The sequence below is a fragment of the Suricata suricatta genome, chromosome 8 (assembly GCF_006229205.1).
Source record: "Suricata suricatta isolate VVHF042 chromosome 8, meerkat_22Aug2017_6uvM2_HiC, whole genome shotgun sequence".
Taxonomy (NCBI): Eukaryota; Metazoa; Chordata; class Mammalia; order Carnivora; family Herpestidae; genus Suricata; species Suricata suricatta.
The window spans coordinates 45625059-45638889 of NC_043707.1; the positions used below are offsets into that span (position 1 = coordinate 45625059).

The 13831-nt window shown below is 51.6% G+C and overlaps 1 protein-coding gene across 1 annotated transcript; it reads right to left on the reverse strand.

The window, feature by feature from the left end:
- Positions 1-526: 526 nt before the first annotated feature.
- CD2 (CD2 molecule) lies at positions 527-13406 on the reverse strand. The gene is made up of 5 exons (XM_029948622.1): positions 13129-13406; positions 12707-13012; positions 8400-8633; positions 4476-4598; positions 527-1288 (listed from the first exon to the last, which is right to left on the reverse strand). The coding sequence occupies exons 1-5, from the start codon at positions 13187-13189 to the stop codon at positions 990-992; spliced, it is 1023 nt and encodes a 340-aa protein (XP_029804482.1). The 5' UTR covers positions 13190-13406; the 3' UTR covers positions 527-989.
- Between the last annotated feature and the right edge of the window lie 425 nt (positions 13407-13831).

Below are 13831 nucleotides of genomic sequence, written 5' to 3' on the forward strand. Positions count from 1 at the left end.
TCTCAAAGCAGGTGCCTTCTCACCACCTATTGTTTTAAACCTTAACTGACAACTGGGTTTTTTCCCCTCCCACTTCCCCCAGTGCAGTTAGCGTGTTAGCTGGGGACGGGGTATGGTCTTTCCCGTATGGCCATTTCAGACACTCGGTATTTGATTCCACCGAGTTGGCTCACGGCCTGCCCTTTGGTGGTGTTTGATAGGCTCACCTCCAGTGTTCATGGATTTCCTTCTTTTCAGGGATGACTCTACAGATTATTGTGAACGTGTCTGAACACTCCAGGAAGTGAGACGCAAACAATTATGTTTGCGGATGCCCTTTCTTATAGTTTGCACAAAGAGGTTTCCATCTATTAGACAAGCCTAAAAATAGCCCATGGGGCCAGCTTTCCAGCTGAGACCTGGGGAGCACTTCTGGTTGGTCCAGGTGAATTGGGGTGACAGAAATGGATCCTGTCGTCACAGTCACCCTCTTTCTTATCCAGCAGCCGGATGCTGGGCATCTTTCTACAAGGAGCAGACACTGAGGTCAAATCAAAGCTTTTATTTCCCTTCTGCCTCCAAGATGGCGGGCAAGTGTCCACCAGGGACAGAAGAGACCCAAGGGCGTCTTGAGGCAGCAGGTTGCTTGCAGCGAGGCCCCGGTGCACAGGACATCTCATGTCTGCACGTGATCTGAGGGGGAGGCGAGGACTCGGTGGTCGGTGGCCCATCCTCCCGAGGCTGGACGTGCATTGCCAGCCCTTCTCGGGGTGACAAGCATCTCTGAGGAGCCCTGAGGCTCCAGGTGTTAGAGCACATAGGCGAGCTAGGAGACGCAGACACGGCCGAGGCCCACAAGCCCGGGGGTGACAATCCTACCGCAGAGCACCCTTGAGGGAAGCGCAGGTGCTCACCCTCGCAGTGGAGACACTCCACGGTGCCTTGATGGGCAAGAACGCCTTCTCTCTCTCTTCGTGCGAGGGAGGGGACAACCATGGCCAGAGACAGAGTTATGAGCTTCCTGTGGCCGCACGGGGAGGTTTGGGTTGAACTCGCGGCCTGGGGAGGGGCGGGCCTTTCTGCTGATAAGCCTGTGTTGCTGGTGGAGGAGGGGCCTTCCTCTGCTGGTTGTGCTGGGCCCGGTGGCCAGGAGGCGGTAGCCGGTGTCCAGGGGCCTGGGGCCGATGGCTAGGCGGCGGAGGGGGCCCGGATGCGGCTGGACTTTGGGGAGCCGATCCTGGAACCTGGCAGGACTTCGGGCCCCTTTCCTTGGTGGTCACTCGGCACGTTCTTATCTCCAGCTCTTCCCCTGCAATGATACAACCACCAACAGGTCTCGCGTAAAGATAAAACTGTTGTAAATATTTATTGAGTGGACCGCCTACGTGCAAGATGCCAGGCTAGCTGTTTGGAGGGATGCGATGGGAAGGCAGAAGCCACCTCTACCCTATAAAATGTCCAGGACAAGAAAGAGGCGCCGGCCAGCAGGGCAGAGTGAGAGTCAGAGGCAAAGAGGTGGGAAGAGGGCTTTGTCCCTGGCATCCCCGAAGATGTGGGGAGGGCACTCCAACCTCAGCCCCCTGCCTCTGGGTGTTCCTAGAGACCATGCCCTGAGGGACCTCTGGGGTTAGAGCCCTTAGGATAGGGGCTTAGCGGTCAGAGCACAGGTCAGTAACAGCCTGCCTTGGGATGGGCTTCCCTATTAGATCTACCTTTCATCTGGGGTTCATCCTAAGGAACACGAGCAAAGGCTCTTTTTAGTCCTGAGACACTTATTCGTGTCTACAAATTTCTCAGAAATTCACAAGCACGCCCCATCCTCTCAGGCCTGCAAGGGAAAGAATGTCCCTCCCCATCATCCCTCTGGAATTTTCCATGAGGCGTGACTGCCATCCCTGAAGGCAGGGCCACAGCTCCCAGGAACGTGGCTGTTCCTTTGCTGTCTTAACCCCATGGACAATCTGGGAGGAGGCTCCATTTGTCGAGGCCAGGGGGCCCCACTGGCCTCCTGGTGCTACGAGGGAGACATTCCAGTCTCTGTCCAAAGCCCTCCTTGGAGGGCTCCCACGGGAGCTAGGAAGAGGGTGTCCTGGGTCAATGAATGGCCCTGCATGTCAATGCGGAGTGGTCACAGCTTGGGAATCACAGGCCCCCTCTGAACATCTCCCTGTAACTTCGGGTGAGGCTGCCCTTCAAACAGCCTTCCCTAGAGGCTGGAAACCCGGCCGCAGGCGGCTTTGAACGTGGAGACTCAGTCTAACAATGTGGCTTCGGCATGTGAGGGGCCAGAGCGCTCTAAGCACAAAAGGTCAAGGGCACAGGAGGGGAAAAACCCATCCCCTATGCCACCTTTGGTGGCTCAAGGTAGCCATGAGGATGCCAGGACGCTGTGGAGAGGACTTTGACCCTGACCCCAATTCCCAGCAGTGGGGAGGCCCCCATTGTCCCCTCCCTAAGGCAAGCTGGGGCTGCCCATTTGTTTACCAGTCTGTTTGTTCACCCTCCCTCCCGTACATTCGTTCCTCAAACACTTATTCCCCGTCGTCTGGGTTCGGGTGCCCTTGATGGCTCAGATACAAACTGGAAGCCAGAAATCAAGTGACACAAGCCAGAACTGGAAATCACAATGTCTGTCTCTGCTGAGAGCCCAGAGAGGTGCAGGCAGAGGTGCGGGAGGAAGAGTGGGGTGTGGCCGAGGGGCCGAGACCCCAGGCCGGCTGGCACAGACCAGTGAGCTGTGGCTCAGACAGCCCGCCAGGCAGGGCAGGACTGTGGGGCCCGGTGTGGCCACGCCTGTCACTGCAGCCACTGCCCGATGTGTGCTTCCAGTAATCACTCCAAGCTCCGTGCCCTTTCTCACTCATCTAGCCTCCTGGGCATGCACCAGGGCCCAGACGAAGGGGAAGTAAGGAAGACATTCAGGGCACAGAATTGGAGGAGCCCTCAATTTCAGGGTTGAGCAAGAGCCAAGTGAGGGCGATGGTCTCCTTCAGTTTTGCTTAATCTGATGGCCTCCTGGCTTATATCAGCCTAGTCTGGTCTCAGCCCGTTGGCCATAGGATTTGGAGGAAATCACTTTTCCTCACTGAGCTAGAGTTTCCTCACCTGTATCTATCTCATGAGATCATTGAGAAAGTTGGAGAGGACAGTGAATACAAAGCATTGTAGTACAGGGATAAGGGCCTGGGACAAGCAGCCGCATGTCAATGTCGACTAATGGTCATGTTGATCACTGTGGCCTGGTGAAAGTAGGGATCACCTTGTCACAAGGTGGCTTGCATGGGACATGATGGAAGAATACGTGATCTTTGAGCATCAGGCCCTGGAGAAATGCAGGGGAGCTTGGGCAGAGAACCGCCTGAGCAGGGCACGGAGGTGAAGGGCCTCGGGGTGCCTGTGGGACTCAGTCAGCAATTCTGCTCCCCAGGGACCGGGAGTGCTGGAAAGATGGTAGTGGAAACATGGCCCCACACGGCGGGGCAGGGGCGTGGTGGGACGTGGGGCTGAGGGGCCGGGGCCTGAAGGAGACCCAAGGCAAGTTGTCTGAAGGAAGCAAGCGAAATCCAAAGGGGACCCAAGGCCACCAATGCTTGGGTAGGTTCAGCCCATGTCCTGGTTTGTGAGGGGCTGTAGGTGGCCGGCGTGGGTTCCCTGGGCCCGTTCTAGGGAGACACCCAGAGTGAGCGGACCCAGCCCCACAGCGAATGGCAGACTGCACAGAACCCATGGGTCTGCTCGCCCTGGCTGCACAGCCAGACCTTGCTGGACTTCCCTGCGTCATGGGGCTCCACCCTGCACCCCAGAGCCTGCAGGGACACCCGATGCCCTGTCTTCTGAACTCACTGCCTTGGGTGGCCGGTACTGTATGCTCCTTGAGCCAGCTCCCCACTTATGAGCTCAACCCTGGTTGGGTTGTTGGAGGAGCCTGACTTGAGGAAGACACAGTCCCAGGACCGGCATATGCCGTCTGAACAACAAATTGGAAAGGGGAGTATAAACCCCTGGTTTTAGACCACATGTGTCCTTGTGGGTCCCTGAAAGTTTACCTGTGTTCCTAGGACCTTGGTGCTCAACACATCTTGGGCCAAACCCTCTCAAAAGAGGAAGAGATGTTCGTTCACGTCAAAACGATGTTTTGATGCTAACTGTTCTACCCACATAGAGATATGTGGCTCATTCAAAATCAGTCCACATCGCCTTTCACCGAGCAGCTTCAGCGGTGGATTCCAGGAGGCCAGCTGGGATTCGGCTTCTCAAAGCTCTCCTGCTGTTGCCACCGAGAACATGTTTTTCAAAGATCAAGCTAACCACACAATGGAACAAACTGTAACCGCTGGTTATAACCCTGACGTTCTCAAACAGCCCCATCCCCATTATTTCCTTTCCAGACTCAAAGTGTTATTCCCCATGAGTTGTCGCCATGGGGATTTTGCCCTGGCTGGGGGGGGAGGGCTGAAGTGGGACAGAAGTGGGGCGGGGGGCAGGGAGGAGCTCACCATTCCTCCTACGGTTCTGTTGTTTCCTCTTGTTGATGTAGAAGATGAGCAGAGCCATAAAGATGACAAAGATGGTGCCTCCTCCACAAATGCCAATGATGAAATAGATGTCTAGATGCTTCTCTGCAAGAGGAACACACATGGATGGAGGGGAGGGGTCCTGGGCAGAGCGGCCGCCTCACCACCCTGGCCAAGGACTCCCACATCCCTCGTGACGCAGAAAAAAGAGCCTGATGGGACATTTCAACCTCAGAAAAGTCGAGCTCACGGAAGCAGTTGTGTCAGACTCTGAAAGGGTGCAGGGTCCAGGATAAGCCCTCGCCCCCCCCACACCAGACGGCTCCTGGGGGGACAGTTGCTCTGGTCTCCAAATGCCAAATTCTTCATGTGCTGGGACATGGGCCACTGCTCCTGATCAAGGAGCATGTGACAAAAGTTTAGCTTTGAGGAGGAGTTGAGAGACAATCTAGCATCATTTTCTAGTTTCAGAGTCAGGCCCAGAGAGGGAGGGTAAGTTGCCTGAGGCCACACAGCATCTGTTCCTGAGCAGTTCCTTTAAGCAGCCCCTTGTGTCCATGTTCTGCACTATTTATCCACTTTCATCTCTGGCCACCCTCCTACGCCATTTTTTTTTTCCTCTCACCCTCTTGACCAGGAATTTTCCAAAGACTCAGTTGTAAATCTTTCAGTTGTCTAGCCTGCTGGCCAGCACCCCCTCCCAGATTTTCCCTGGCCCATGAGAGAACCTCACACACACAGGGAGTTAGCAGCAGCCGTGGACTTGATCTTCAGCTCACAGACCTTCCATTGCTGTAATGCAACGAGGTTGTCAACAGCTCAATGTTCCGAGAAAGGAGTTTGAATCCAGGCTCTTCTAGGCAAGAGCTGTGTGACCTTTGGTGAGTGACTCCACCACTCTGAGTCTGTTCCGTTCTTCAGAAAAGGAAGATCATGAAACTTACATCACAGGGTGGCTGTTGGAGTCAATCAGATAGTGGATGTGAAAGTGCTTTGTAAACTGTAAAACAACGCACAGGGGGGAGGTCTTGTTCTCAGCAGAGCCCTGTGCCCTGATGTTTCTGGGAGCCATTTCCCGGGAGAGATGCGGGCCGGCTGCCCTTTGTGAGTCAGCAGCAGTTAGAAAGGCGGCAGCTGTGGCCGGGTGTCCGGGGACTGGTGTGTCTGGAGAACAAACTGGAGCTCAGCCAGCCTCCTGGGGAAACCCTTTTCCAGCCCAACATCCCTAGGCAGACCCTGTCACATGGGAAGCCCGGGTTGGGTCCAGGGGAGTAAGCCAGGGGTCTGGGAACCAAACTGAACAGATTTCCAGCTGCAGTCACTTGTTATTCTTTCCTCAGCTCCCTCTGCCCCGTTCTTCGCCTGCCGGGAACACAACCTCTCCCTGCAGATGAAGGTGCCTCCATTCGAAAAAGCTCCTGTTCCATGGGACCAAGAAGGCATTGGGGTCCTTTAGGCTTTGCGGGCTGGAGCCAGGGATGCTGGAGTCTCTCTTGAGCTGACCCTCCCGGGGTCTGACGGGGGGACACAGGTCAGGGAGTGAGGGCTGAGTCCCGTGGCTGTGGAGCCGCCACAGCCCTTGTCTGGGGGCACTGGAAGAGAAACGCAGGCATGGCCCTCTGGAGCACCTGGGGTCCTCTCCACAGGGAACCTTCCAGCTTGTCTCAGAGGCAGCCATGGCTCCATCATTCAAAACCACATTCTTGCCATCTCCGAATCCAAGCACACCGCTTCCTGGATGCCCTCCTGGAGAAGATACACCTGTAGGCTCCCAGAGGGGTCCATCTTCTGCATCCAAGCCTGCCACTCCCTCAGTGTTTTGGTTTCGAGGACATGCTCGCCTTTGCTGAGCCAAATGGTTAGTCTTGTCCTTTCCCCTCTCTGGCTTGACAGTGCTCCCTTCAAGGGTCTTCAAGAGCACCTGTCCCTCTCCCCTCCCCCCCCAGGTATCTTTCCCATCTCTTTCAAGGACCTCCCATCTCCGGACTGATGTCTGCTCTGCCCCACACAGGAAGGGACATGAATGTTCAACCTTTGAGCCATGGCTTCTCCCGAGGCCCTTCCTGACTCCCTCCATCCCCGATGCACACACATTTCTATCCTGCTGGGATCTGGTTAAAATAAACATGGAGAACGGGGTTGCCCAATAAAACACAGGAAACCCATGTTCATTTGCATTTTGGATGAACAATGGATAACTTTTAGCATAAGTATGTCCCATGGAGATACTTAGAAGATACTCATGCTGTCTTTTGTATTTGCTAAGTCTGGCAACTCTAATTAAGGGCCCCTGAAAGGAGAAAAAGAGGCTGTGAAGTCAAGAAGGGACAGCCTCACTCAGGGAGCATTCATGATGGTGGGGTGGGGGGTGCGGAGCCATAGCTGGGGGCCAACGTGAGGGGTGAAGTGATGCTGGTCTAAGCATGTGGTGGGCATCCTCTAAGATAGCCACCATCCTCCCTATAGTCCCATCTCTGTGCAGCCCCCTCCTGTGCATGTGGGCTGGTCTTACCAAGTTGGTCCTAGAGAACAGAATGCAGCAGAAGCGATGGGGTATTTCTCCTGAGGTGAAGTTACAAATAGCCTGTGGCTTTGGTCCTGGGCACTTCCTGGGTCTTAGCTGGTGCACAGGGCTGCTAGCAGCCATATTGTGAGGCAGCTCAATGGTCCATGTGAACCCAGACGTGGACCCTCCCCTCCTGATAGGGCCTGGACCTGATCAACACAACTGCGGTCCCTTTCAGTGTCTTGAGTGCAGCCCTCATGAAGACTAAGCCAGAATCCCCCCAGGAAAGTCACTCCCAGACTCATGACTCACCAACACTGGGACACAGGACCTGTTGTTGGAAGTCACTAACAAAAGTCATCTGTTATGCAGCCACAGATAACTGATTGAAAGTGTCTGTAAAAAAGCCTCACTTCTGGCTTTGCACCGGCTCAGGGCTACTTTCTGAGGTAGCTAACCAGTCATAGTCCCTGGAGAAACTCAGGGTGTCTGGCTGGTTAACTATTTTTGTGTGTGTGCTCAGGGTCCCTTCAGGGGGCTTAGCCAGACAGCACGGGAAAGGTGAGTGCAGGGCACCAGAAGGAAAGACTCTCGGAGCTCATGGCACTCATTCTTTTTGTGGACCAGGAGCCCAGAGATGGGGGAAGAGCTGTGACAAGGTCATCCTGCTAAATTTGGACAGACCCAAACTAGAAGCCCAGGCCCCTGGTTCCCAGAGCTCCCACTACTGCAGGCTGCCTCTCAAGAATTACTTCCGGGGGTCATGTCAGCAGGGACGCGGGGGGGAGGGTTTAAACTCTTAGGGTTTCAGGACTTCTTGGTGCTGGCACCAAACAGGGTTGTCAGCTCTGTGGTGGGAGGAGCATCGCCTCACTGGGTCCACTGTCCTGGCCCTGAGTGCCCCTACTTCTGGGTTTCTCCAGCCCTTTTACCTTTGCTCCTGGTAGAAGGTACTGCCCATCCCTCTTCTAAAAAGTAATCTTTTTTGCTACCTTCATCACTACCCTGGGAGTCACAGTCCTGGTCACTGACTAGCTGAGGAACCTAGGGCAAGTCAGTTTACCTCTCTGGGAAATGGGGACTTGCATTAGATAAACCGTGACAGCTCCTTCTATCTCTTTGATGGGGCAATCCTTTCTCCCAGAAGAGGATCTTTTCCATTGCCTCCATTGGGTTGAATTACACTCCGCAGAAGGTGCCCCAAGATGGGAAAGCACAGAACATAACGCCCCTCTGTCCTCCAAGGCTTCCCTTGAAGGTTTCCAGGAGGAAGAGGTGTATTTTCCAAGGGCGGCCTCCCAGCCCAGTCACCCGTGCCCTGCAGTGAGTCTCTGCCCCAGACCTGGCCGACTCTGTTTGCCAGATGAGCTTGGGATGTCTGACCAGTGCTCGCCACACACCTGAGCAACTGTTGGTCTTCACAGCGCTTTCCTTGCTGACTTTGTTCTCTGCCGTGCACGTCATTAATGTCTTCCATTTGGTCGGCAACTTGAGTGTGATGTTCTTCAAATGAACCGTTTTGGCTCTGGTCTCATTGAAATACAGTTGCAATTCAAGGTCGGTTCCATTCGATACCTCACAGGACAGCATTTTGGTGGTACAATTCCAGTTGATCTCAGGTTTTGAGACCTTCTCTGGAAAAAAAAAAGATCCAATTCAGACTAGTCAATTTTCTGATTTTAATTCACATACTTATTTATAGAGGGGGGGAATGGAGTTAGTCTGGGGCCAGGGAACAATTTCCAAGACCACTAGCTATTTTTGAAAATCATTTTTATGTTTTTTTTATACAGCACACTCAGAACAATTTTTGATGAAGTTCATAGATACATTTTATGAGCCAAAAAATGTATCATGTCAAATGTTCATGTGCTATTTTATACCTAAAAATGTTTTTACATACATGATATCACTTAATCCTAACAAAGAGAAGAGGCTGATTTTATAGGGGACACCCCCGAGGCCCTGAGAGGTTAAATGGTGATCTAAGGGCACCCACTCATAAATAACAGATAAAGGGAGGTGCTCACTCTTCTAAGCCCGAGTTCAGGAGACTGAGTAAGACAGCTAGCATGTCCTGTCCCCAAAGCTTGAGGGGGGCAATGCTTCAAAGCAGCCAGGAGCCCTACCCTGGAGGCATCATTACATGTGTGGCCTGGGACCTTGGCCACACACAAACCCTAAAGTCATCCATCCACCAGGTCCTGGGAAGAGAGGGCTGGGTGTGTGGCTCAAGTTCTGGGGTGAGTGGGCACCGGCTCCTCCCCACTCTGGGAAAGTGACTCAGCCCCTCACTGCGCCTCACTGGACCTCATCTGTAAGAGATGAATAAGAAAGGCATGCCTTGCTTGCCATAACACGGACAAGATGTGACCAAGCCCCAGGCAAATGGTTAGGCACTGACATTATTGATGATTGCTGTTACATTCATAATCATTAACTCCTTGCTTCCCTTTTTCTGACATTATAATATTCCAAAAGTGTGTCATGAAAGAAAAAGCCCTTGGTTTCATACAGGGCTGGTCCAAATCCTAACTCTACTACTTCTTAGCTGTCTGACCTCTGTCTTTTTCTTCTCTTCTGTTCTAGTTCTCACCCTAACTCCCTTTTCCCAGACTTACCACCTTTCTCGCTCAATTTCTCTCCATTCAGTATGTAGCCAGAATGGCTTCTTTTTCAATGACTCCCTCCCTCCCTCGCCTCCAGACAAGGTATCTTCTCTGGACATTTTCCCATCGGATTTCATTTCTGCTCTAGTAGATAGGCTTGCAGAAATTAACTTTTCTTTCCATCCCAAGACTCTTTGGGATCCAGAATGAATAGGATGGAGGGTCTACAAGGAAGGGGTAGTGCTGAGTCTAGGGGTCAAGTCAAGGTGCTTGCTTGCCTTTACAAAATGGAAAGAATCCTTTCTCCCCCCTATTTCTAACAGTAACATCCAATCATTGTAAAAATTGATCAGATACAGCAACATGTTTCAAGCTTAAAAAATCCCATGTAATTCTACAACCCAGAGTCAATAGTTATTAATTTTTCAATGTATATCTTTATCAGATGTTTTCTATATATAGTACACATATACATAATACTTTAAAAACTAAAACTGGATCATTTTGTAGTCTGCCTTTTTCCCCCTTACCGATGATCTGTTATGAAGTTCTTTCCTTTATGAACATTGGGAGATATTCATCTCCTCCATCTTTTTAAATGAGTTATTCTTTTTTTTAATTGAGACAGAGAGAAACAGAGCATGAGGCGGGGGGGCAGAGAGAGAGGGAGACACAGAATCTGAAGCAGGCTCCAGGCTCTGAGCTGTCAGCACAGAGCCCAACACACACGAACTGTGAGATGATGACCTGAGCCGAAGTCGGCCATTTAACTGACTGAGCCACCCAGGTGCCCCTAAATGAGTTATTCCTAACGTAATGAGTAAGTTTGTAATGTAAGGGACTTTGCAACCTTTTCCAGTATTTCACTAGTATAAACCACACAGTGATGGGCAGGCTCTTGAAGCCATATCTTAGTAAATGTCCTCTCTGTATAGTAGCTTCCTGAAAGAGGCATGGCTAGGTCAAGTGGGGGCATATCACATAGAAGAGAACTCCCTAGATCGAGGTTGCTAGAATTTATTCATTCTCCCTTAAGCTCCCCTTTAAGAGAGCTTCTGATGCCTCTTCAGCCCGGGATATCAGCATCCTCATTAAGGAGACAGAAACATACAGAAGCATGAAGAAACAGCGGTGGAGTAGGACATTAGCACAGAGCAAATGGGTATTGGGTCCCATTGGGTGCTGCCAGGCACCTTTACTCAGTTATCTCATTGAATAGCCCATGGAATTATTATAACACAAATTAATCTCAGAGCAGACAGAGAATTTGCCCAAAGCCGTGTGGCAAGGAATGGGGACCAGGCCACACAATGAATTAAGATGCCACCTGACATTGACACACACACACACACACACACACACACACACACACACACAGCAGGCACCTGTCCTGTTATGGAAAGATCTCTGTCTTTTGGCCAAGGAGACTGGGGTTTATTTTTGGGTAATGCAAATGTTCTATAATCACTCGTGTGCTGGGGGCCTAACTCTGTGAATATACCAAAAGCCATTGAAATGTACACTTTGAAAGGGTAAGTTTCTGGTATGAAAATTCTCTCAATAAAGCCATTTTGGGGAGGGGGGCAATGTCACCATCCTGGGCACACACCCTGACTCTGCTCCTGTCCAACTGTGAGACTTTGGACCAGTTGCTTCTGTTCCCCTCTGGATGATAAGAGGATGCTCTCTGCATTGTTGGGAACCTTAAATAAGATCACGGAGCAGGGCAGCTGGCGCCGAGCTGGTAAGCCATTATCACTGCATTACTGGATGAGACCCAAGTGTAAGGCTCGTGTTCAGGAGAGGACACTTGAGCCCCTGTGGACAGGAGTCACGAGAGCTGTGTTCCCAGAGCCCACAGGCAGAGGCCCCTTCTGGCTCCATTCTTAGTCCCACCCCATTTTTGGAACAGTCTCTCCATTCAGGGTTGCAGACCTAAGCTATGGAAAGTTGTCAAGGAGTGGGCGCATCTGGGATTGCTAGAGTGGAGGCTGGGCACAGGCTGGAGGGTGACCCCAGGGAGTGGGAAGGGGCCCTGCCTCTGGTGACATTTCCTGTGCAAGGCACAGAAATAGTGGTTTATTTGCACCCTGAAAGTCTGGCTCGTGCTCCTGCTAGAGTTCCTGTCTTTCTCTCCAAGCTTCTCTTCCTCTTATTGACCCCCCTCCACCAGCCGAGTACCCCCGTGGACTTTCAACTTCAGTGTCATTCAATTTCACTTTCTCTTCCTTATCTGCTGCACCCAAGTCATCTTTCCCATCCTTTCTCCCAAGTCCTCGGCTTCCTCAGTTTACAAGCACCCTTCATTGAGGCCAGTGGTCCTGCTTTGGCTGCCCACGAGTCGACCGGGGTGCTCAAACACCGCTGAGGCTGGGCCCATGCTGGGGAGTTCGGATTTGACCGGTCCGGCTGGGACCTAGGCACTGGTAACTTTGCCTGGCACCTCAGGCCACTCTGACAGGCAGCCTGAGATTCGGGTCACCAACCTCGCTTGGATTATAGCAGTGGCTCCCTGGCCAGTCCTTCATCTGCACACCTGTCCTCCCAGCCACAGCTGTTGTGTCTTCCACGGAGAGCAGCAGAAGTTAACTTCGACTTCTGATCGCCCTGATGTTGAGCAGATCCGAAACAAGGGCTGTTTATCTCTAAATTCCTCACTGGCAGCCCATTTCTGCCACAGAACTACTGCTTCAGGGCATCCTGGCTCACAACACCTCTCCACATGGGAGAATCATTGCATCATTGCTCTCCAGTCACCTGCCCGGCACCCGGCTTGCACCTTCATGAACCACCTGGAACGACCACGTTTTTCTTCTTCCTGTCCGTTCTCCTACTCCGGATTGACACCGCCTTTATGTGGGCTCTACACTCAGCTCTGCACCCCCTAACCTCTGAAGAGAGTGTTTTAGGCAAACCTAGTTGAGGATCCTTCACTGCTTCCACAGATTGGAGCCCTTGCTGAGGTGGGAGAGACGCATTAGATTTTCTTTAGGGCTCTCCCAAGGCCAAGGTCAGGCCAGGGCCGTTCCATAAATGCTTTTCCCCAGCTTCCTAGACAGCACCCGTAGTGAGATGGAGGAATTTAGGGAACGACTTACCCTGAATCTTCAGTTGAAATGTTTTTTCCAATGCATTCTTTCCCTGCTTATTATACATAACTACCTTGTAGGTTTCACTGTCCTCCATCGTCAGCTGTTTAATCTTCAGAGTTCCGTTCGCCGATACTTGGTATCTTTCATCTTGACTCTTGGGCTTGTTGCCAGTCTGGAACCGCGCCACCCTCTTTTGGCCTTTTTCCCATTGGATGTCATCCATACTATCGTTCGTTTGAAAACCAGGAATGTCCAGGTTGATGTCCTGACCCAGAGTGCCCCAGAAGATACCATCATTGTCAGGAGCTGCGCCTATAAAAAAAAAAAAGCATGACTGTTACCGAGATCTTGCCAGGGAAAGTTGGGCTGTGACCTCTTCAACTCTTATGCTCCCCCCAAGGGCACCGGTGGAGACCCCACCACCTTACCTTGGGTGGAAAGGATGAAAAGCAGAAGGAAGCCAGCTACAATTTTACATGCGAGGTTCATCTTTGGGGTTATTTTCCCTGTTGTGATTCTGAGCTCTTCCTGCAAAAGGAACTGAGAGCAGTGGAATCCACCCTCTGAGGCTGAACCACGTGGCTCTCCTTTTTGCTTCTTTTACGGCAGCAAGAACACACACACACACACACACACACACACACACACACGTCAACCCAACCCTGCTGATGTGCTTCTTTACCAAAGCAGGTGTGTCTATTATGGGTGCCGTTCGTCTTATCACATTTGAATTCTCACAGAAAACTTGGGTGAGTTTTACTCTCCCCCTCAAAGAGAAAAGGAAGGAGGAGCCTATGTAAATCACTCGGGATCCCCCTTTGGTTCACAAGGCTTGAAATTTAACCATTCTATCCATTCTGCTACATGGCCTCTAACAAGACCACATAGAAATGTAGGTAAATGTTCCTAAGTGACCAGCATCATACAAACATGTAGCCCATGATTAAAAGTGTTGGAACACGCATGCATGTGAAAGAATTATGACGATGGATTTTTTCTCTTTCTCAAAAGGAGTTTTTTACACTCTAAAATTCTTTGTGATTAGAAAGAAATATAAGCTGAATCTCAGCTGTAAGACTTGAAATCCCCAGAGCTTATGTTTAGCAGACATTTTACAACTCTATTGAAATG